The sequence below is a fragment of the Solanum dulcamara genome, chromosome 6 (assembly GCF_947179165.1).
Source record: "Solanum dulcamara chromosome 6, daSolDulc1.2, whole genome shotgun sequence".
In the NCBI taxonomy this organism is placed as follows: Eukaryota; Viridiplantae; Streptophyta; class Magnoliopsida; order Solanales; family Solanaceae; genus Solanum; species Solanum dulcamara.
In genome coordinates, this window is record NC_077242.1 from 1,941,832 (window position 1) to 1,958,159 (window position 16,328).

At 35.2% G+C, this 16,328-nt stretch overlaps 2 protein-coding genes across 2 annotated transcripts; one reads left to right on the top strand and one right to left on the bottom strand.

Annotated features, from left to right (window-relative positions):
• The first annotated feature begins 1,763 nt into the window (after window positions 1-1,763).
• LOC129891811 (uncharacterized) lies at window positions 1,764-3,996 on the top strand. The gene is made up of 4 exons (XM_055967296.1): window positions 1,764-2,429; window positions 2,928-3,157; window positions 3,427-3,621; window positions 3,690-3,996. Exons 1-4 carry the CDS (start codon window positions 1,764-1,766, stop codon window positions 3,994-3,996), a joined length of 1,398 nt encoding a protein of 465 aa, XP_055823271.1.
• A 3,901-nt stretch (window positions 3,997-7,897) lies between these two features.
• On the bottom strand, window positions 7,898-11,230 carry LOC129891812 (G-type lectin S-receptor-like serine/threonine-protein kinase At4g27290). Its single transcript, XM_055967298.1, has 8 exons — window positions 10,216-11,230; window positions 9,739-10,055; window positions 9,430-9,537; window positions 9,175-9,314; window positions 8,896-9,106; window positions 8,577-8,814; window positions 8,343-8,493; window positions 7,898-8,252 (listed from the first exon to the last, which is right to left on the bottom strand). The coding sequence occupies exons 1-8, from the start codon at window positions 11,178-11,180 to the stop codon at window positions 7,950-7,952; spliced, it is 2,433 nt and encodes an 810-aa protein (XP_055823273.1). The 5' UTR covers window positions 11,181-11,230; the 3' UTR covers window positions 7,898-7,949.
• Between the last annotated feature and the right edge of the window lie 5,098 nt (window positions 11,231-16,328).

Sequence of the window (16,328 nt, forward strand, 5' to 3'; positions counted from 1 at the left end):
AAGTTAATGTGAGTATACCTCTTGTATGAGTGTTGGTGTGCACTTAGGCTTAGGATTTTTTGGGCAACTTCTCTTATTATGATTTGCTCCTTTGCAGATTGAACATGTCATTACTATCCCTAATTTTGGCAACTTCCCAGCTTTGCTCACTTGGATCTAGAGTTATATCTAACAAAATTCAGTAATTTTGATCAAAATTATATATTTATGTTAAGAAATTAACTTAATATATAAATATATTTTTTTTACATAAACTCAAAATTTTGAACGACTTTTATCTCGAGTGATAAAATTCCAAGTTTAGAATAGTAATGCCACTAATATAGCAACTTTTGGACCATCCTAGATCTTGATCTAAGAAAAAGAGGGAGTTCTAATGCAATCTCCTATTTAAGGTTGTACTTTCTGCTTCTTCCATTATTATTTTTAGCAAATTGAAATATTTTTTATAACTAACATTTTTCTCTATTAAATAAGCACTTTATATTATTCCAAATTCGTCTTTTACAAACTTTTCGATAGAGTTAAACTAGAATACGGAAATGGAAGGAAATGTACGTACTGAATGTTTTCCTTCAGTATGTTAAGTCACAATCTATCTTCTCTGGTCTTTTGGTTGTAATTCATAAATATATTTTATTAATTATTTTATTTCTTCTCCGCTTTAATTTATGTAATGTAATTTAATTCATCATAGAATTTAACAAATAAAGAAACTTATAGTGCTGTAATTTGTGTTAAAGTATACGTTGTAACATATTTGTGGACTTATAAAAACTCAGTCATAACTAATTTAGTTTTAAATATAAAAATGTGTTATTCTTATTAAAACATACTCATACGGAAAATAATATCACATAAACAGTAAACAAATAGAGAAATTGAAAAAAAAATAACTAGAATAAAAAATACCACAAGATAGAAATTTGACGATCGAATTATTTTATTTTTAACCAATTTTTTCATAATTGAGTTGTTAATCCATATTCGCTACGGCAAGAATATAGCGATCGAAAAACTATGCCGTATAAAAGATATCCTTTACATTGCCAAGATTATTAGTGCATCATGTGACACTCTATTGGCGTAAGGCGTAATATTATTACTATATTATTGAGACTAGTGACATGTGAGTTAGTTAGGTTGTTATAACTAACTTATAGTTAGTCAGTTAGCATATTCAATCAGTGCACAAAGTAGTAGTCAGTTAGTTAGAAGATCAGTAATGATCCAATATGTATATAAAGCATTGCAGTTAGTTGATTGTAATCAAGGTTAATGAAATAAAATTTGTCTCTTCTTCTTTTCCAAATTGTTGTGAATTTCATTTAAGAGATCTCAAATGTCCAGCTCTAAATCCATGGTGTAATCCATGGTAGCTGAAGTTTACATGGTATCAGAGTACTCGTTCAAGTGTGCGCATTTCCGCGAAGCATCAAATCTGTTGATTTCATTTTTTCCTTTTTGATTTCGATAATGGAGGAGACACCATCAAATTGTACTAAGCCAGCTATTGATCACAATGATCCATTATTTTTGCAAACAACGGATACACTAGGAATAACTTTGATCGCAATTCAGCTAATTGGAACAGAGAATTGCGCTTTGTGGAGAAGGTACATGAAGATTGCTCTACTTGGCAAGAACAAACTAGATTTTGTTGATGGAAGATGTGTAAAATCTTCATACACTGGAGCATTGTTGAAGCGATGGAAAAGGTGTATTGCGATTGTCCTCTCATGGATGTAGTTTCAAAGGAATTGATGATAGGAATTACATATGCATCTGATTCTCGAAAAATTTGGGAAAGCTTAAAGGAAAAGTTTGACAAGAAAAATAGTGTAAGAACTTTCTATCTGCACAAGGAGATAGCCTTCCTCACTCAAGGAAGCAATACTGTGTCATTTTATTTCTCCAGACTTAGTGATCTTTGGGATGAATTTGATGCCTTGATTCCTCCTCCAACATGCAATTGCGAGACCTCAAGAGTATTCACTAAACATAAACAAAAGCACAGGATTTTTCAACTTTTTACAGGATTGAATGACTCTTATTCTAGAGCTAAGAGTCAAATTCTCATGATGCAACCATTACCTAGCTTGAATCAAATCTATGCCCTAGTCATGCAAAAAGAGAGTCAGAGATCACTCACTAATGTGATGTTAGATTTGGAGATCGATGAGACTACTGCCTTGATGACAAACAAGCCAGCACCTAATTACAGACCTAAGAGATCATATTTGTATTGTGATTTTTGTAAGAATCCAGGTCATACTAGAGCAGTATGTAGGAGATTGCTAGGTCAGACAAATGAGAGGAATTTCCAGTACAACAAAGGTCATCAACATGAGAGGGGTGACTATCATTGTGATAGAGTTTCACATTATAACAGGTCAAAGACAAAGCCTCAATATCATCCAAAGCCTGCGGTGAAACATGTAGCTGAGGAATCATCAAAGAAAACTACCAATAAACACTTAGCAACAATTTTCTCACTTAAGCAATACTATCAGATTCAACAGATGATCAAATGAGGGCAGGATTCAAATATTGCAGCAAATGCACCCACAGTTAACCTTACTAGTCCTTCTAACTCTAATGACTCAAATACAAGCAATTTTTTGTCCCTGCTGTCGAAATTGGACCAAGTTGAATGGGTGATACATTCAGGAGCAACTAATCATATGGTCTCAAGACTAGATATACTAAGTGAATTCCAACAGTTATCAAAACTTAAATAGATACATTTGCCAAATGATGAGAAATCTGATATTACACACAAAGGTTTTGTGCATATATTGGCATCACAACAGACTAAAGATGTCCTTTATATTCCAAACTTCAAATTTAATTTGCTATTTGTGTCCAAAATCACTAAGGAACTACAGTGTATGGTAGGCTTTTATCTTGAGGTGTGTGTGTTTCAGGACCTTTGCAGTGACAAGGTATTAGGGATTGGTAGAGATTTAGGGGGTAGAGATTTAAGGGGACTCTATCTGATTGGTATAGCTCAACTTCTAAACTCTCCTCTTTCAGTCTCTAATAAAGTACATCATTCTACAACAACTCTTTCTACTGTCAAGGACAATGCTACACTGAATACTTGGCATAGAAGACTTGGACACATGCCCATTGCAGCTATACAGAAGATGAAAAAGTTTTTACATACTACTATAGATATATCATATGGTTTATGTCTTGTGTGCCCTCTATCTAGACAAACTAAACTACCATTTCCTATTAGTACTACTCATTCAAATGTTGTTTTTGATTTGCTACATGCTAATGTATGGGGACCATATAGAGTGTCAACTATTGATGGGAAAAGATATTTCCTCACCAGTGTAGATGATTTTTTTAGACTTGGTTGTTTCTGATAAATTCTAAAGATAAAACTTGTTGGTTGTTAAAATCTTTCTTTTGCAGGATTAAAACTCAATATGCTTCTATTGTTAAGACTCTTAGAACTGCCAATGGCTCAGAATTCAATAATCCAATTGTTCATGAGGTTCTTATTGCACAAGGGACCATTCACCAAACTACATGTGTTCATACACCACAACAGAATAGGGTGGTAGAAGGGAGGCATAGATATATCCTAGAAATAGTTAGGGCCTTAAGGTTTGAGGCAGTCATACCTATAACTTTCTGGGTGATTGTGTACTTATAACTGTACACATTATAAATAGGATTCCATTATCTGTACTAGGCCACAAATCCCCATTTGAGATATTTTTCAAGACTTCACCATCACTTGATCATCTTAAAGCCCTTGGTTGCCTTGCATATGCAGTTAATGTCCAGAAAAGAGAAAAAATTACAGCTAGGGCCTTACCTGTTGTATTTATGGGATATTCAGGTAGGGCCTATCCTAAGAACCTACCTACTATTGAGCCTACAACTGATATTCCATCTCCTCCACATAGTCAATTACCTAATATTGAGCCTCCAACTATTGTTCAACCTCCTACTTCTGTTCTACAACTACTGAGATAGTCTAGCAGACCCAGAGCTTCTCTAAAATGGTTTACTGATTATGTAGTTAATACTTGTACTTATCCTATGTCTGACTATCTCATCTATGATACTTTGTCCCCTGCTTATGCAAGATGTCTAGTTGCTTACTCCTCAGATATTAAACCTCAGAATTATCATGAAGCTGTCAAAGATGATAGATGGGTCCTTGTAATGAAGCAAGAGATAGTTGCACTTGAAGAGAATGATACTTGGGACATAGTTGATTTTCCTTGCCATAGGGTGTAAATAAGTGTTTAAGATCAAGTACAAGGCTGATGGTCATGTAAAAAGATTCAAGGCAAGGTTAGTTGTCAAAGGTTTCAGTCAACAGGAGGATCTTGTTTACAAGGAGACATTTTCTCCAGTTGCTAAGATGGTGACAGTTAGGTCTGTTCTAGCTGTTGCAGCATCTAAGCACTGGTCTATATATCAAATGGATGTGTCAATGCTTTCCTTCAAGGGGACTTTATCAAGGAAGTTTACATGCAGGTCCCTTATGACTTTCACAAAGGTTCTCCTAATAAGGTTTGCAGGCTCAAAAAGTCTTTATATGGTCTGAAGCAGGCTTTCAGGCAGTGAAATTTGAAACTAACAGCTGCTCTCCAGGATTTGAGATTTATTCAAAGTCATTTTAATTACTCACTTTTCACTTACACAGCTGGTTCAGATGTTGTTATTGTTTTAGTGTATGTGGATGACCTCCTCATCACTGGTTCCAATTTAGATCTTATTCAGTCTACAAGATTCAACCTTCAGCAGAAGTTTAAGATGAAGGATCTTAGTGACTTGAGATTCTTTATGGGCATTGAGGTTTCCAGAAGTACTTCTGGGATTTTGCTAAATCAAAGAAAATATGCCTTTGAACTGATTGCAGATTCAAGGCAAGGGGGAGAACTCCTCTTAATTTCAACCAAAAATTCACTTCCTATGAGTTTGATATGGCTACGGGAAGTAAGGTTGATGACAAGTTATTGATGGATCCAGGGGGTTACCAAAGATTAATAGGCAGATTACTTTATCTTATCATGACTAGACCTGACATTCTGTGGACTTTTGTTGCTCTCTATGGAGCTTTTTTTGATCTAATAGGTTTCATGTTACGTACACTGTTCAGGTTTTAAGTTAATTCTTGCATAAACCAAATGAGTCTCATATGCTTGCTGCCATTAGAGTCATCAAATACATCAAGAATGCTCCAGGTCTTGGTTTCCTCATGTCATCAAACACTTCTCATCACTTAGTTGCCTAGTGTGACTCAGATTGGGCCACTTGTCCACAAACTAGAAAGTCAGTCACGGGATATATGGTCAAATTTGGCTCTTCCTTGATATCATGGAAGTCTAAAAAGCAGGAGACAATATCAAGAAGCTCAGCAGAGGCTGAGTTTAGAAGTATGGCTTCTACAGTAGCAGAACTCTCTTGGATAACTGGATTATTCAAAGAACTGGGAGTTACAATTACACAACCTATTGATCTGTACTGTCACAGCAAGGCTGCTATCCAAATAGCAGCAAATCCAATATTTCACGAGCGTACCAAACGCATAGATATTGATTCTCACTTTATAAGAGAAAAACTACAACAAGGATTAATCAAAATTCACCATACAAGAACAAAGGAACAACCTGCATATTTGCTTATAAAAGGATTAGGAAAGGCTCAGCATTACTATCTGCTGGTCAAGCTTGGAATGAAGAATGTGTTCTTACCATTCAGCTTGAGACTAGTGACGTGTCAGTTAGTTAGGTTACTTATAGTTAGTCAGTTAGCATATTCAGTCAGTGCACAGAGCAGTAGTCAGTTGGTTAGAAGATTAGTGATGATCCAATATGTATATAAAGCATTGTAGTTAGTTGATTGTAATCAAGATTAATGGAATAAAATTTCTCTCTTCTTCTTCTCCAAATTGTTGTGAATTTCATTCAAGAGATCTCAAATGTCCAGCTCTAAATTCATGGTGTAATCCATGGTAGCTGAAGTTTACATATATTAAAAGAGTGATTATATTTAAAAAGTGATTATCTGTTTATAGTAATTAGCGGATAATGCTCTTTTGGAATACAACAAAGTGATAAACCTATCACCAGTTACCAATTGAATTAAAAGTGATCGATACGTATTAATTAATTGATGTTTCTATTTATAAAAAATATAAGCAGATAAAATACACATTTAAAAAAGTCGCATTCTTTTTGCAGAACAAACACACCTTTTAGTTATTTCAACAATAGTGCCCTGTTCAACTATTTCAGTGGTATTATTCAAAATATTTCATCCATAGGGGTGTGTATCAATCAGTTTGGTTCGATTTATTGATTTTCAAATTTGAACTATGCTAAATTAATAACATATTTTTTTATCAGTTTTTGGTTTATTGATTTTGTTCCTTAACAGTTCAGTTTTCGATTTAACCAATAAGAAAATGCTCATAAAATAATTATATGACTTTTCCAATAATTTGGCGCGACAAGACAATAATACAATTTTACGGAATGCTCATAAAATAGAAACAATAGTGACTAACATGAAAAAAACTTTACAAGTGTAACACAAATAAAAAACTAGGACAATAGTGTGAATTGAAAGCCAAAGGACAAAGGTAATAACCAATAACGTATTGATATTAATATTTAATATTTATTTAGGGGTAAAGTAGTAAATTACTTAATGAGTTATCGGTTTACCCAATAATCCAATATTAAAAATCAATATCGAACCAATAACCCGATAATTTTTTTTATAAAACCATTAAAAACTCATTAACCAAATAACCTAATAACTTTTTTTCGATTCGATTTTTGCACACCCCTATACTCAACTATATTTAAACCGTAATACCTATTTCTTTAATAATAATTACTCCAATATTATAAATTATAAACTATATAACACCTGCTAGCACAATGCTTTATAATTGTTGGAGGGGATTTAGCTGTGCCACTGATTTGTAAGATTGCAAAAAGACACTAATTATTATCCAAGTTTTTTGGGACACTGTATACACAGTGAAAACAGGCAAGTACATGAATATTCCTGGGTGTTTCCTTAAAGCTCAAGACAACACAAAATTATACTCCATCTGTTCTAATTTATTTATCCTTACTTTTCTTTTTAGTACGTTAATAAAAGATTGACATATTTAAAATTATGAGATTAAATGACATTTTAATACATTTAACATATCTTTAATTTAGGATTACGAGATTCAAAAGTTTTCTTTATTTTTTTAAACTCTGTGTCAAATCAACCGGGACAAACAAATAAATTGAAACGGAGACGGAGGGAGTAGGTGGCATTAAATAAAGTTAAAAGGTAAAAATTGAAGTGGACAGAAATATGAACCATCATTTTTGTTGCGTGCCACGGGGAAAACAGTTTTTTTGGTTTAATTTGTGGATTTTACTTCATTATTTTCCTTGACAAAAGGAAATTTCAGTGCACCTTCCTCTCAATGATAACGTCTTATTCACATAACATCATCCGTACTCCGAAAACTTGAGTATATGTATGGAAAAATGACTTAATTTCTTATTCATTTGTTGTACATATTATATGCAATTTTGTTTTAACATTACATTCGTATTGTGCGTTTACTCAGATTTTATCACGTGTCAATTTGACTAATTTTAGAAGTTATGTCAGTTTTCGAGAATTTGTGCTTAGTGTCGATGAATCAGAATATACAGTATGATCTTCCGCCCTGCTGATGGCTAAGTTATGATGCCCTGTTTCACAAGTTTTTAGAAGGTTGTTACTCAGAATAGGCCAATTCATTACGTCCATTATAGTATCAAAGAATACATGGAAATGCCAAACAGGACTACTTGAGTATCTTCCTCAATTCACCTCATATAATCATATATACACTAATACTGTTGACAAACAGGACAAAGTTGATACATTTCAAAAGTTCCAATTGATGGATTTTATGTCTATCTTGGCCCTAGAATTGTTATTGACATGCTGTTACTTACATATCCTTCATCAGTTGACTCTACTGATTCCGTTGTATTCCTCTCGATAAAAAAACCAGGTTTCTTTGGCTGAGGAAGAACCAGGCCTTCATTTCCCAACCAGAAAACTACTGATGCCATTGTAGGCCTATCATCTGGGAGTTTTTGGACGCATAACAAACCAACCTGGATGCATCTCAACACTTGAGATTCTGAAAATGATTCTTTGATATGTTCGTCTATCAGTTCCAACGCTTTCCCTTCAGTCCAAAGTAACCATGCCTAAAGAACAATCAGAACACATTTATACAGATGCAATCACAATTGAAAGAGACGAATCAAGGGAACGAATTTTGTGCCATATGTGCTTACATGTCCCAAAAGATTGTGATGATGTTCCAAATGATGAAATTTCCTGTTCTTTCTGCCACTAACTATTTCAAGAATGATTACGCCGATACTGAATACATCTGATTTAACTGAATACTTCCCATCAACAGCATACTCCGGTGACATATATCCACTACATCAATTCAATAAATTTATGCTCATGTACTGATCTAATATAATAAAGATTCTATGATTTAAAGATGTGTAGAAACTTACTATGTCCCTATTACTCTATTAGTTTTTCCTTCCACTTCATCTCCACCAAATATTTTGGCAAGGCCGAAGTCAGAAATTTTGGCATTCATGTCACTATCTAATAAAATGTTGCTGGTTTTGAGATCTCTGTGAATAATTCTTAATCTTGAATCCTGGTGAAGGTAAAGAAGACCTCGAGATATTCCCATAGCAATTTCAAAGCGTTCCTTCCATGCGAGTGAAGCTTTTCTGCTTGGATCTGCACAATAATCATTGAGTGATGCTGAGATATTGAAGACCTATCAAGTATAATTTAGTTAATGAATCATGTAAACCAGACCAAAAATGAAATAGTCCAAGCTAGCGTTGGGCATAAACTCATAGATTAGCATCCTTTCTTCTCCTTCAAGACAGAAACCCAATAGCTTGACAAGGTTCCTATGTTGCAGCTTAGAAATGAGAACGATTTCATTTTTTAACTCTTGAAAGCCTTGTCCGGAATGCTTTGATAGCCTCTTTACTGCTAGCTCTTGTCCATTTGGTAGGATACCCTGCAATTTTCTACCAAGGGTTAAAGATGCCACTTCTAGCCAGAAGTAGAAGATCAATGTTGATTTACCTTGTAAACCGGTCCAAAGCCACCTTCCCCAATCACATTCGCAGAAGAGAAGTTTTCAGTGGCACTAGTAACAGTAACTAAATCGAACAATGGAAGCTCCATGTCCTCATTTTCAACTTCTAAACCTGTCAATATACATTCGCCCGCCACAAACATGATATCAATGAGAATTTGGTAAAGGCGAACAATATCAGCATTTAGACTTGACAATTTTCAAATAAAGTTGGTAGACAAGAGTGACTCAACTATATTTACCTGTTCTTCTTTGGAAGGAAAACCAAGCTAAAATGCTGAGAATAAATGTTGCTACCACTGCTGAAATGACACCAATCAGGACTGACCTCTTTCTCCTCCTCTTCGTGCCTGAATATGTTCAACAATTAGTTCATAAGCAGTCTTCAATTTACATATGAGTTGGCCATATCAGTAGTGAACTACGTGAGTGTATTACTTTTTATTTTGTTATGAGCAAACTTGGTAAACAGTAACTTGTTGGCCAGGGCTTCTTCAGTTTTAAAGAGTTGTGCATTTATATTGTGAAAATGGTGCAGGGTGGGTCATTACCTTTTTCTGAAGCAGAAACTCTCACAAACAGGTTTTGCTCATTTTGGCTCAACTCTCTAATATCAATGAGTTCTCCAAACCATTGTATGCATCCACTTCCGCCATTTCTAACATCAAGATTTGAGTAGGCTGTACAGTTGCAATCAGCTAAGCATAATTTCTCACATTCTTCAAGGTTAATGATCTCATTATACCAGGAGTTTCTTGAATCCGGCATCTTGATGCCCGTAAGTTTAAGAAAATCATCTTTGTTACAATCCAAAGAAGTTCTCCTTACACAACCACTAGACCAATCAGCTGCTGACTGTTGAGGATCCCTGTGAAGTAATAATTAAGTAATCAAAAGAGAATCTATCTGCTTGGCCCAAGAAATAGAATCAAGCACACACATGAGGGGGCGTGTAAAAACATAACTAAATAATCAAGTGTGTTATCTCTAATAGCTTAAGGTGTGATAATCACACATTTTAACAATACCTAGGCTTGAAACCTTGAAGGCAGTCACATGGAGGGGAGTTATTGATGTTGCAACTTGCATAAGGACCACATAAAGCAAAACGATCACAATTATCAAGTTGTACTGTCAGGTATAGAAACCAGCTCTGATTGCGCTCAATCCATGTTAGGTGTTCTATCACCCCTTCCGGGTTGAGCACCATCCTGCTGGGCAGTGACTCGTTCTTAAGCTTGTAATGGTAGGAAATTTCCTGCTGATTAATAATAAACTTGAAAGTGTAATGTGTATTTGGTTTACTATTTGGACTAACACTAAATGCAATACCATTCCATATCCCTGAGCTAGACACTATAGATGATTTTTTCAACACAAACAATTGCGGGTATCCATGAGTATCAAGACGGTTTATATATTCACCAGGAGCAGGATCATCACTGCTCTTCCATGAGGATGTGTACCAATCCATGCCCGTGACCAAATTACGTCCAAGCCTCATGCCAGGTAACAAAGTATTTCCTGGATAATCAAAACTTTGCCACGCAAAATTAATTTCCAGGTCTCTTTCATTTCCATCATTCACAACAAGGTTCCCCGAATCCAGAATCCGTGCTTTTGGATTCTTTAAGGATCTTGACGATTTTGATGACCAAATCGAGACATTGAAATTATCAACTAGTACAAGAATCCCATTGGGTTTAAGTGTTAACACTCCTGAAGTGTCATCAAGTGGAATATCTCTGTTTGCAACCCAGACAACAGTTCTAGGTGATATCTGCTTGTACCATATGCCAACGTAACGATTCTTGGAATTTCCAGGGCTGAAAAATCCAAGTTCATAAATCCCACCAGCTGAAACAACTGTGTCACCTTCTCTAATGGATTTATCTGTAGTAATCGTGTCTAATGCCTCGGAAACTAGTAAGATGAAGAGAAAATGGGAGCAAAGGAATAAAAACAGTAGCCTTTTTGATGGATTCTGACTCATGTTTTTGATTGACAGGTTAATTTTTTTCCTCCCCAACAGTTTAGAATTAACAGTAATGTCCAAAAATATTCTATATAAAGATTATTTTTTTTGAATGTTCTAAACCTCTTAATGAAAGGTCAATAACAACTCTTTATTTTATTAGTAACTGACACAAATTTTCTCTTGTGGAGTCTTTTTAACCTTTTTATGAGCCAAAGACTTAACTTATTCAAAGTTCTACGCCTTTGACTTGCCATTTCCCAATTCCAACCATTTAGGTGTTTGCACGGTAAAGACTTATTCATGTTTACACCAAATCAACCCAACTTATCACGGTTAAGTGATTTATAGCTTGATTTGGACAAGATTTTAGGAAACCAAAAGTGTGTTTTTTTTCCTTTCTAAATAGTCTTATTTTAGGTGTTTCGAGCTGGGGTTTTAGAAGTAAAATAAGTATTTTTGAGTTGCAACATAAATTGTTTAAGTGGTTTTGAGTGGCAACAAGTAGCAGCAAATCAGATTTTTAGAAGCTGAAAAAGTAGTTTTTCTTCAAAAAGCACAACCTTAGGTAAGCACAAAATGTTACTCTTCAAACGTACTCTCCCATCTTCACATGTTGGAACCTATGGAAAAATAGGTGTTCAGCAAAATATGGAGGAAAGAAGTCCAGCTTTGCAAGGGTCAAATCTCATTTTCAAGAATACCATGCACACTGCTTTCCCTTACCTTAGTTGGCCAAATAATTGAAAAGATCTAATTATCATGGTTGAAAGGTGTAGACATGAGATAAGGGTCATCACTGTCACTTGGTCTAAACCACCTGTCAACATTCACAAGTTGAACAATGATGAAAGTGCTCTTAAAAACCCAGGTAAGATTGGAGGAGGGGGAATATTGAGGAATGATCAGGGGGAAATGGTCTTTGCCTTCACCTCTCCTCTAGGAATGGGAACCAATAATCAGGCAGAGATACAAAGCAGCCATATATGGGATCCAGTGGTGTGTGCAGCATGGTTATAAACATATCATTTTGGAGGTTGATTCCTAGCTACTCGCTACGTGGCTTTCCACAAGTTTTACACCACCATGGCAGATCCAACATTACATAGAGGAGCTTCAAATTCTCATTAGGCAATTGAAATTTTTCCAGTGCACTCACACCTACAGAGAGGCAAATGACACTGCAGATTACATGTCCAAATTGAGCCACAAAATGAACACACCTCAGCATTTCTATACCTACGGCTACCAGCAGTTACCTTCAGTAGCCATAGGAAGTTATTTATTAGAGAAAATGGGCATGGCAAACTTTAGGAGGAGGAAATTGAAAAGGATCAAGAGACCACATTGACTAGTTTTGCATCTTTGTATTGTTGTAGGGATTTTGCTCTTACTTTTGTAAGGGGAGAATCTCCCTTATTTATGTATTTCCTAGTCTCTTTGTATTAGAGAGGAGTCCTTTCTTAGGTGCGTAGACGTTAGGTTTCTTTTCTAGCATTGGGGAGGAGTTGGCCGACTTTAGTAGATTGGTCGACTTATGAAACACCTATGATTGGAGGTAAGGTTTATGCCCCCCCTCCTTGTATCTTTGCTTTTATTTATGTTAAGGCTTGGGTGTGTGTGGCTCAACCCCTGACCGCCACAAGGGATAAAATCCTTCGATTAGGTCCGTTTAATTAAAAAAAAAACGATACTTTTTCAAAAAATACTTTATATAGAAAGAACACTTTTCAAAATAGGCAGATTTTCGAAATTTGGCTAAACAGGCTATTAATGTAGTGAAAACATGGACTAACTAACCAGGTTAAGTGACAGAAGTATGCGTATGTGACATGCATCTATTTGTTTGGCGTAAGCACATGTAATGTACTTGAGTAAATTGCCAAATATCTTCCTTAAAAGAGTTAGTATTTGCCCTGCCATGATATGAACACTTACATTGAACTGTCTCTTTTAGTTACTCTATCATAGATACACTAGTACTGTTTGACAAACAAGACAAAGTAAATACATTACAAAACTTGCGATTGTGATTGTACTTAGACACTCTTCATCAATTGATTCCACTGAATTCCCCTCTATAAAAAAACGAGGCTGCTTTGGTTGAGGAAGAACTAGACCTTCATTTCCCAACCAAAAAACTACTGATGCCATTATAGGCCTATCCTCTGGGAGTTTTTGGACGCATAACAAACCGACCTGGATGCATCTCAACATCTTGGACTAGTAAGAGCAGAACGATGAAAAAAGGAATAGATGTCTTTTCTTTTTTCTATAATATTGATGCACTCCTTTTAAACCATTGTAATGTCACCATCTAATATTCAACTGAGAGAAAAAAATATATAAAGACTAGTTTGCCATGCTGCAAGAAGAATCTTCAACTTCAACTCTAGGAACTTGTTCAGAAAAATATTACTAATGCTTAATCTAACATCTCTGTTGGAGCCCTGAGAATGGAGTCGCTTTTGATGAGGATACTTTAATTTCACCCAAAAAATTGGACTTTCCAGTGTGAATCCGGATTAATTGGTGCTACAAAGCGTGTACTGAAATGTGTGCACACACTTTCAGGTTTGATTAATTAGATATAATTTGTGTTGATTGATGTTAAGAAGTCTCCATCGGTAGAGGGGGATGTGAAATTGGTCTCCTTATATGGACTTAGACAAACCTGAGCTAGCTTTTGAAGTTGAGTTAGGTCCAGATACCATATTTTTACATGGGAAATTTACATAAATGTACTACATTAAAAAAATATTTACTATTTATAGCAATAATATTTTTTTTTATTGAATATTTATAATACAATTTTAATACATATTAGCGAGAATAATTTATAAAACTTATATAATACAAGTTTTATTCATGGATAATTTATTTATCACATACTTTAATACGCTTATAATACATTGTGTCAATTTCTTACCAAACAAGTATAATATATTTTAAAACACTTATAATACATTTATATTGCATGCATAATTTACTTTTAATACATAGTGATATATCATAATATTGCTATATATTGCTATAAATGGTAATAAATAAAAATTATCGCTAAAATCAGTAATTATTTATTAAAAAGTATTTTTCCTAGCAATTTTTCCTTTTTACATGGTATTGGAGTCAGGCCCATCCCAATTTGTTGTTCACCGATGTTGAGGCCCCATTTATAAGTGTTCACACTCCAGTTGAGGTCTAGGCGTGCGAGGGAGTGTCAAGAAGTCCACATCAGTAGAGGGATGAAAAATTGGTCTCCTTATATGAACTTGGGCTAGCTTTTGGATTGAGTTAGGCCTGGGTGTCATATCTTTACAATTGAGCTTGGATCCGCAATGGCCTAACCTGATTACAACGAGTTAACTGATAAACTCAGCTGGTTCTGTTGAATCCATTGAATTCCTTTCTATAAAAAACACAGGCTTCTTCGGTTGAGGAAGAACCAGGCCTTCATTTCCCAACCAGAAAACTACTGATGCCATTGTAGGCCTATCCTCTGGGAGCTTTTGGACGCATAACAACCCGACCTGAATGCAGCTCAATACTTGAGATTCTGAAAATGATTCTTTCAAACATTCGTCCATCAGTTCCAACGCGTTTCCTTCAGTCCAAAGTAACCATGCCTAAATTACAAACAGAACACATTTAAACAAATGCTTTCACAATAGGAAGAGCGAGATAAAAGAACCAAGTTTTGTGTTGTATGAGTTTACATGTCCCAAAAGATTGTGATGATGTTACAAATGACGAAATTTCCTGTTCCTTCTGCCACTAACTAGTTCTAGAATGACAACACCAATACTGAACACATCGGATTTTACTGAATATTCCCCATCAACTGCATACTCCGGCGACATATATCCACTGCATCAACTCATCAAATTTATGTTCATGAATGAATGTAATATAGATTCTATCATAAAGGTTTATAGAACTTACAATGTCCCTATTACTCTCTTAGTATTTCCCTCCACTTGTTCTCCGCCAAAAATTTTGGCAAGGCCAAAGTCAGAAATTTTGGCATTCATGTCACTGTCTAATAAAATGTTGCTGGTCTTGAGATCTCTGTGAATAATTATAAACCTTGAATCCTGGTGAAGGTAAAGAAGACCTCGAGATATTCCCATAGCAATTTCAAAGCGGTTCTTCCATGCAAGTGAAGCTTTTCTGTTTGGATCTGCACAATGTAGAATTAATCCTTGAGTGATGCAGATATATTGAGGACTTATCAAGTAGTAATATTTAGTTAATGAATCACGAAAACCAGACCAAAAATGAAATAGTCCAAGCTAGCGTTGTGCATAAACTCATAGATTAGCATCCTTTCTTCTCCTTCAAGGCAGCAACCCACAAGCTTGACAAGGTTTCTATGTTGCAGTTTGGAAATGAGAATGATTTCATTTCTTAACTCTTGAACGCCTTGTCCAGAATACTTCGATAGCCTCTTTACTGCTAGCTCTTGTCCATCTGGTAGGATACCCTGCAATTTTTAAACAAGATTTAAAGATTCCACTTCTAGCTAGAAGTAGAAGATCAAAGTTGATTTACCTTGTAAACCAGTGCAAAGCCACCCTCACCAATCACATTCGCAGAAGAGAAGTTTTTAGTGGCAGTAGTAACAGTAACTAAATCAAACAATGGTAACTCGAGGTCCTCGTTTCCAACTTCTGAACCTGTCAGCATATATTTTCCGGTCACAGGCATGATATTAATAAGCTGATCCTCAATCATTTTGTAAAGTTGAACCATGTTAGCTAGATGGTGGTAAAAAAGTAGTCACGGCTAACAATTTTCTAATACCTCCAGTATGTTTATCTGTTTTTTTGTTCTTTCTTTGAAATGTAAACCAAGCTACAAAGATGAGGATAAAAATTGTTACTAATGCTGAAATGACCGCAATCAGGACTGATCTCTTTCTCCTCCGATTCCTGTCTGAATCTGTTTAATAAGAAGTCATAAGCAGTCTTCAATTGACATATGAATTGGCTGGATCAGTATGAATTGCTTCAGTGACTACCATATGTTACTACCCGTGACATAAGATAGTAGAGTTCCTTTAATTCTAAAGAGTTGTGCTTATATTGTACAACAGAATGCGAAAATGGTATATGGTAGGGTCCTTACCTAATTCTGAAGCAGAAACTCTCACATACAGGTCTTGCT

Coding starts and splice junctions, on each gene's coding strand:
- LOC129891811 (XM_055967296.1), top strand. CDS start 1,764: ATGATAGGAATTACATATGCATCTGATTCTCGAAAAATTTGGGAAAGC. Junction 3,158..3,426: donor GCTATACAGAAGATGAAAAA/GTTTTTACATAC, acceptor TTTCTTTTGCAG/GATTAAAACTCAATATGCTT. Junction 3,622..3,689: donor GAAATAGTTAGGGCCTTAAG/GTTTGAGGCAGT, acceptor CATTATAAATAG/GATTCCATTATCTGTACTAG.
- LOC129891812 (XM_055967298.1), bottom strand. CDS start 11,180: ATGAGTCAGAATCCATCAAAAAGGCTACTGTTTTTATTCCTTTGCTCC. Junction 8,815..8,895: donor CTTGGACTATTTCATTTTTG/GTCTGGTTTACA, acceptor ATTATTGTGCAG/ATCCAAGCAGAAAAGCTTCA. Junction 8,253..8,342: donor ATCACAATCTTTTGGGACAT/GTAAGCACATAT, acceptor ATTGTTCTTTAG/GCATGGTTACTTTGGACTGA.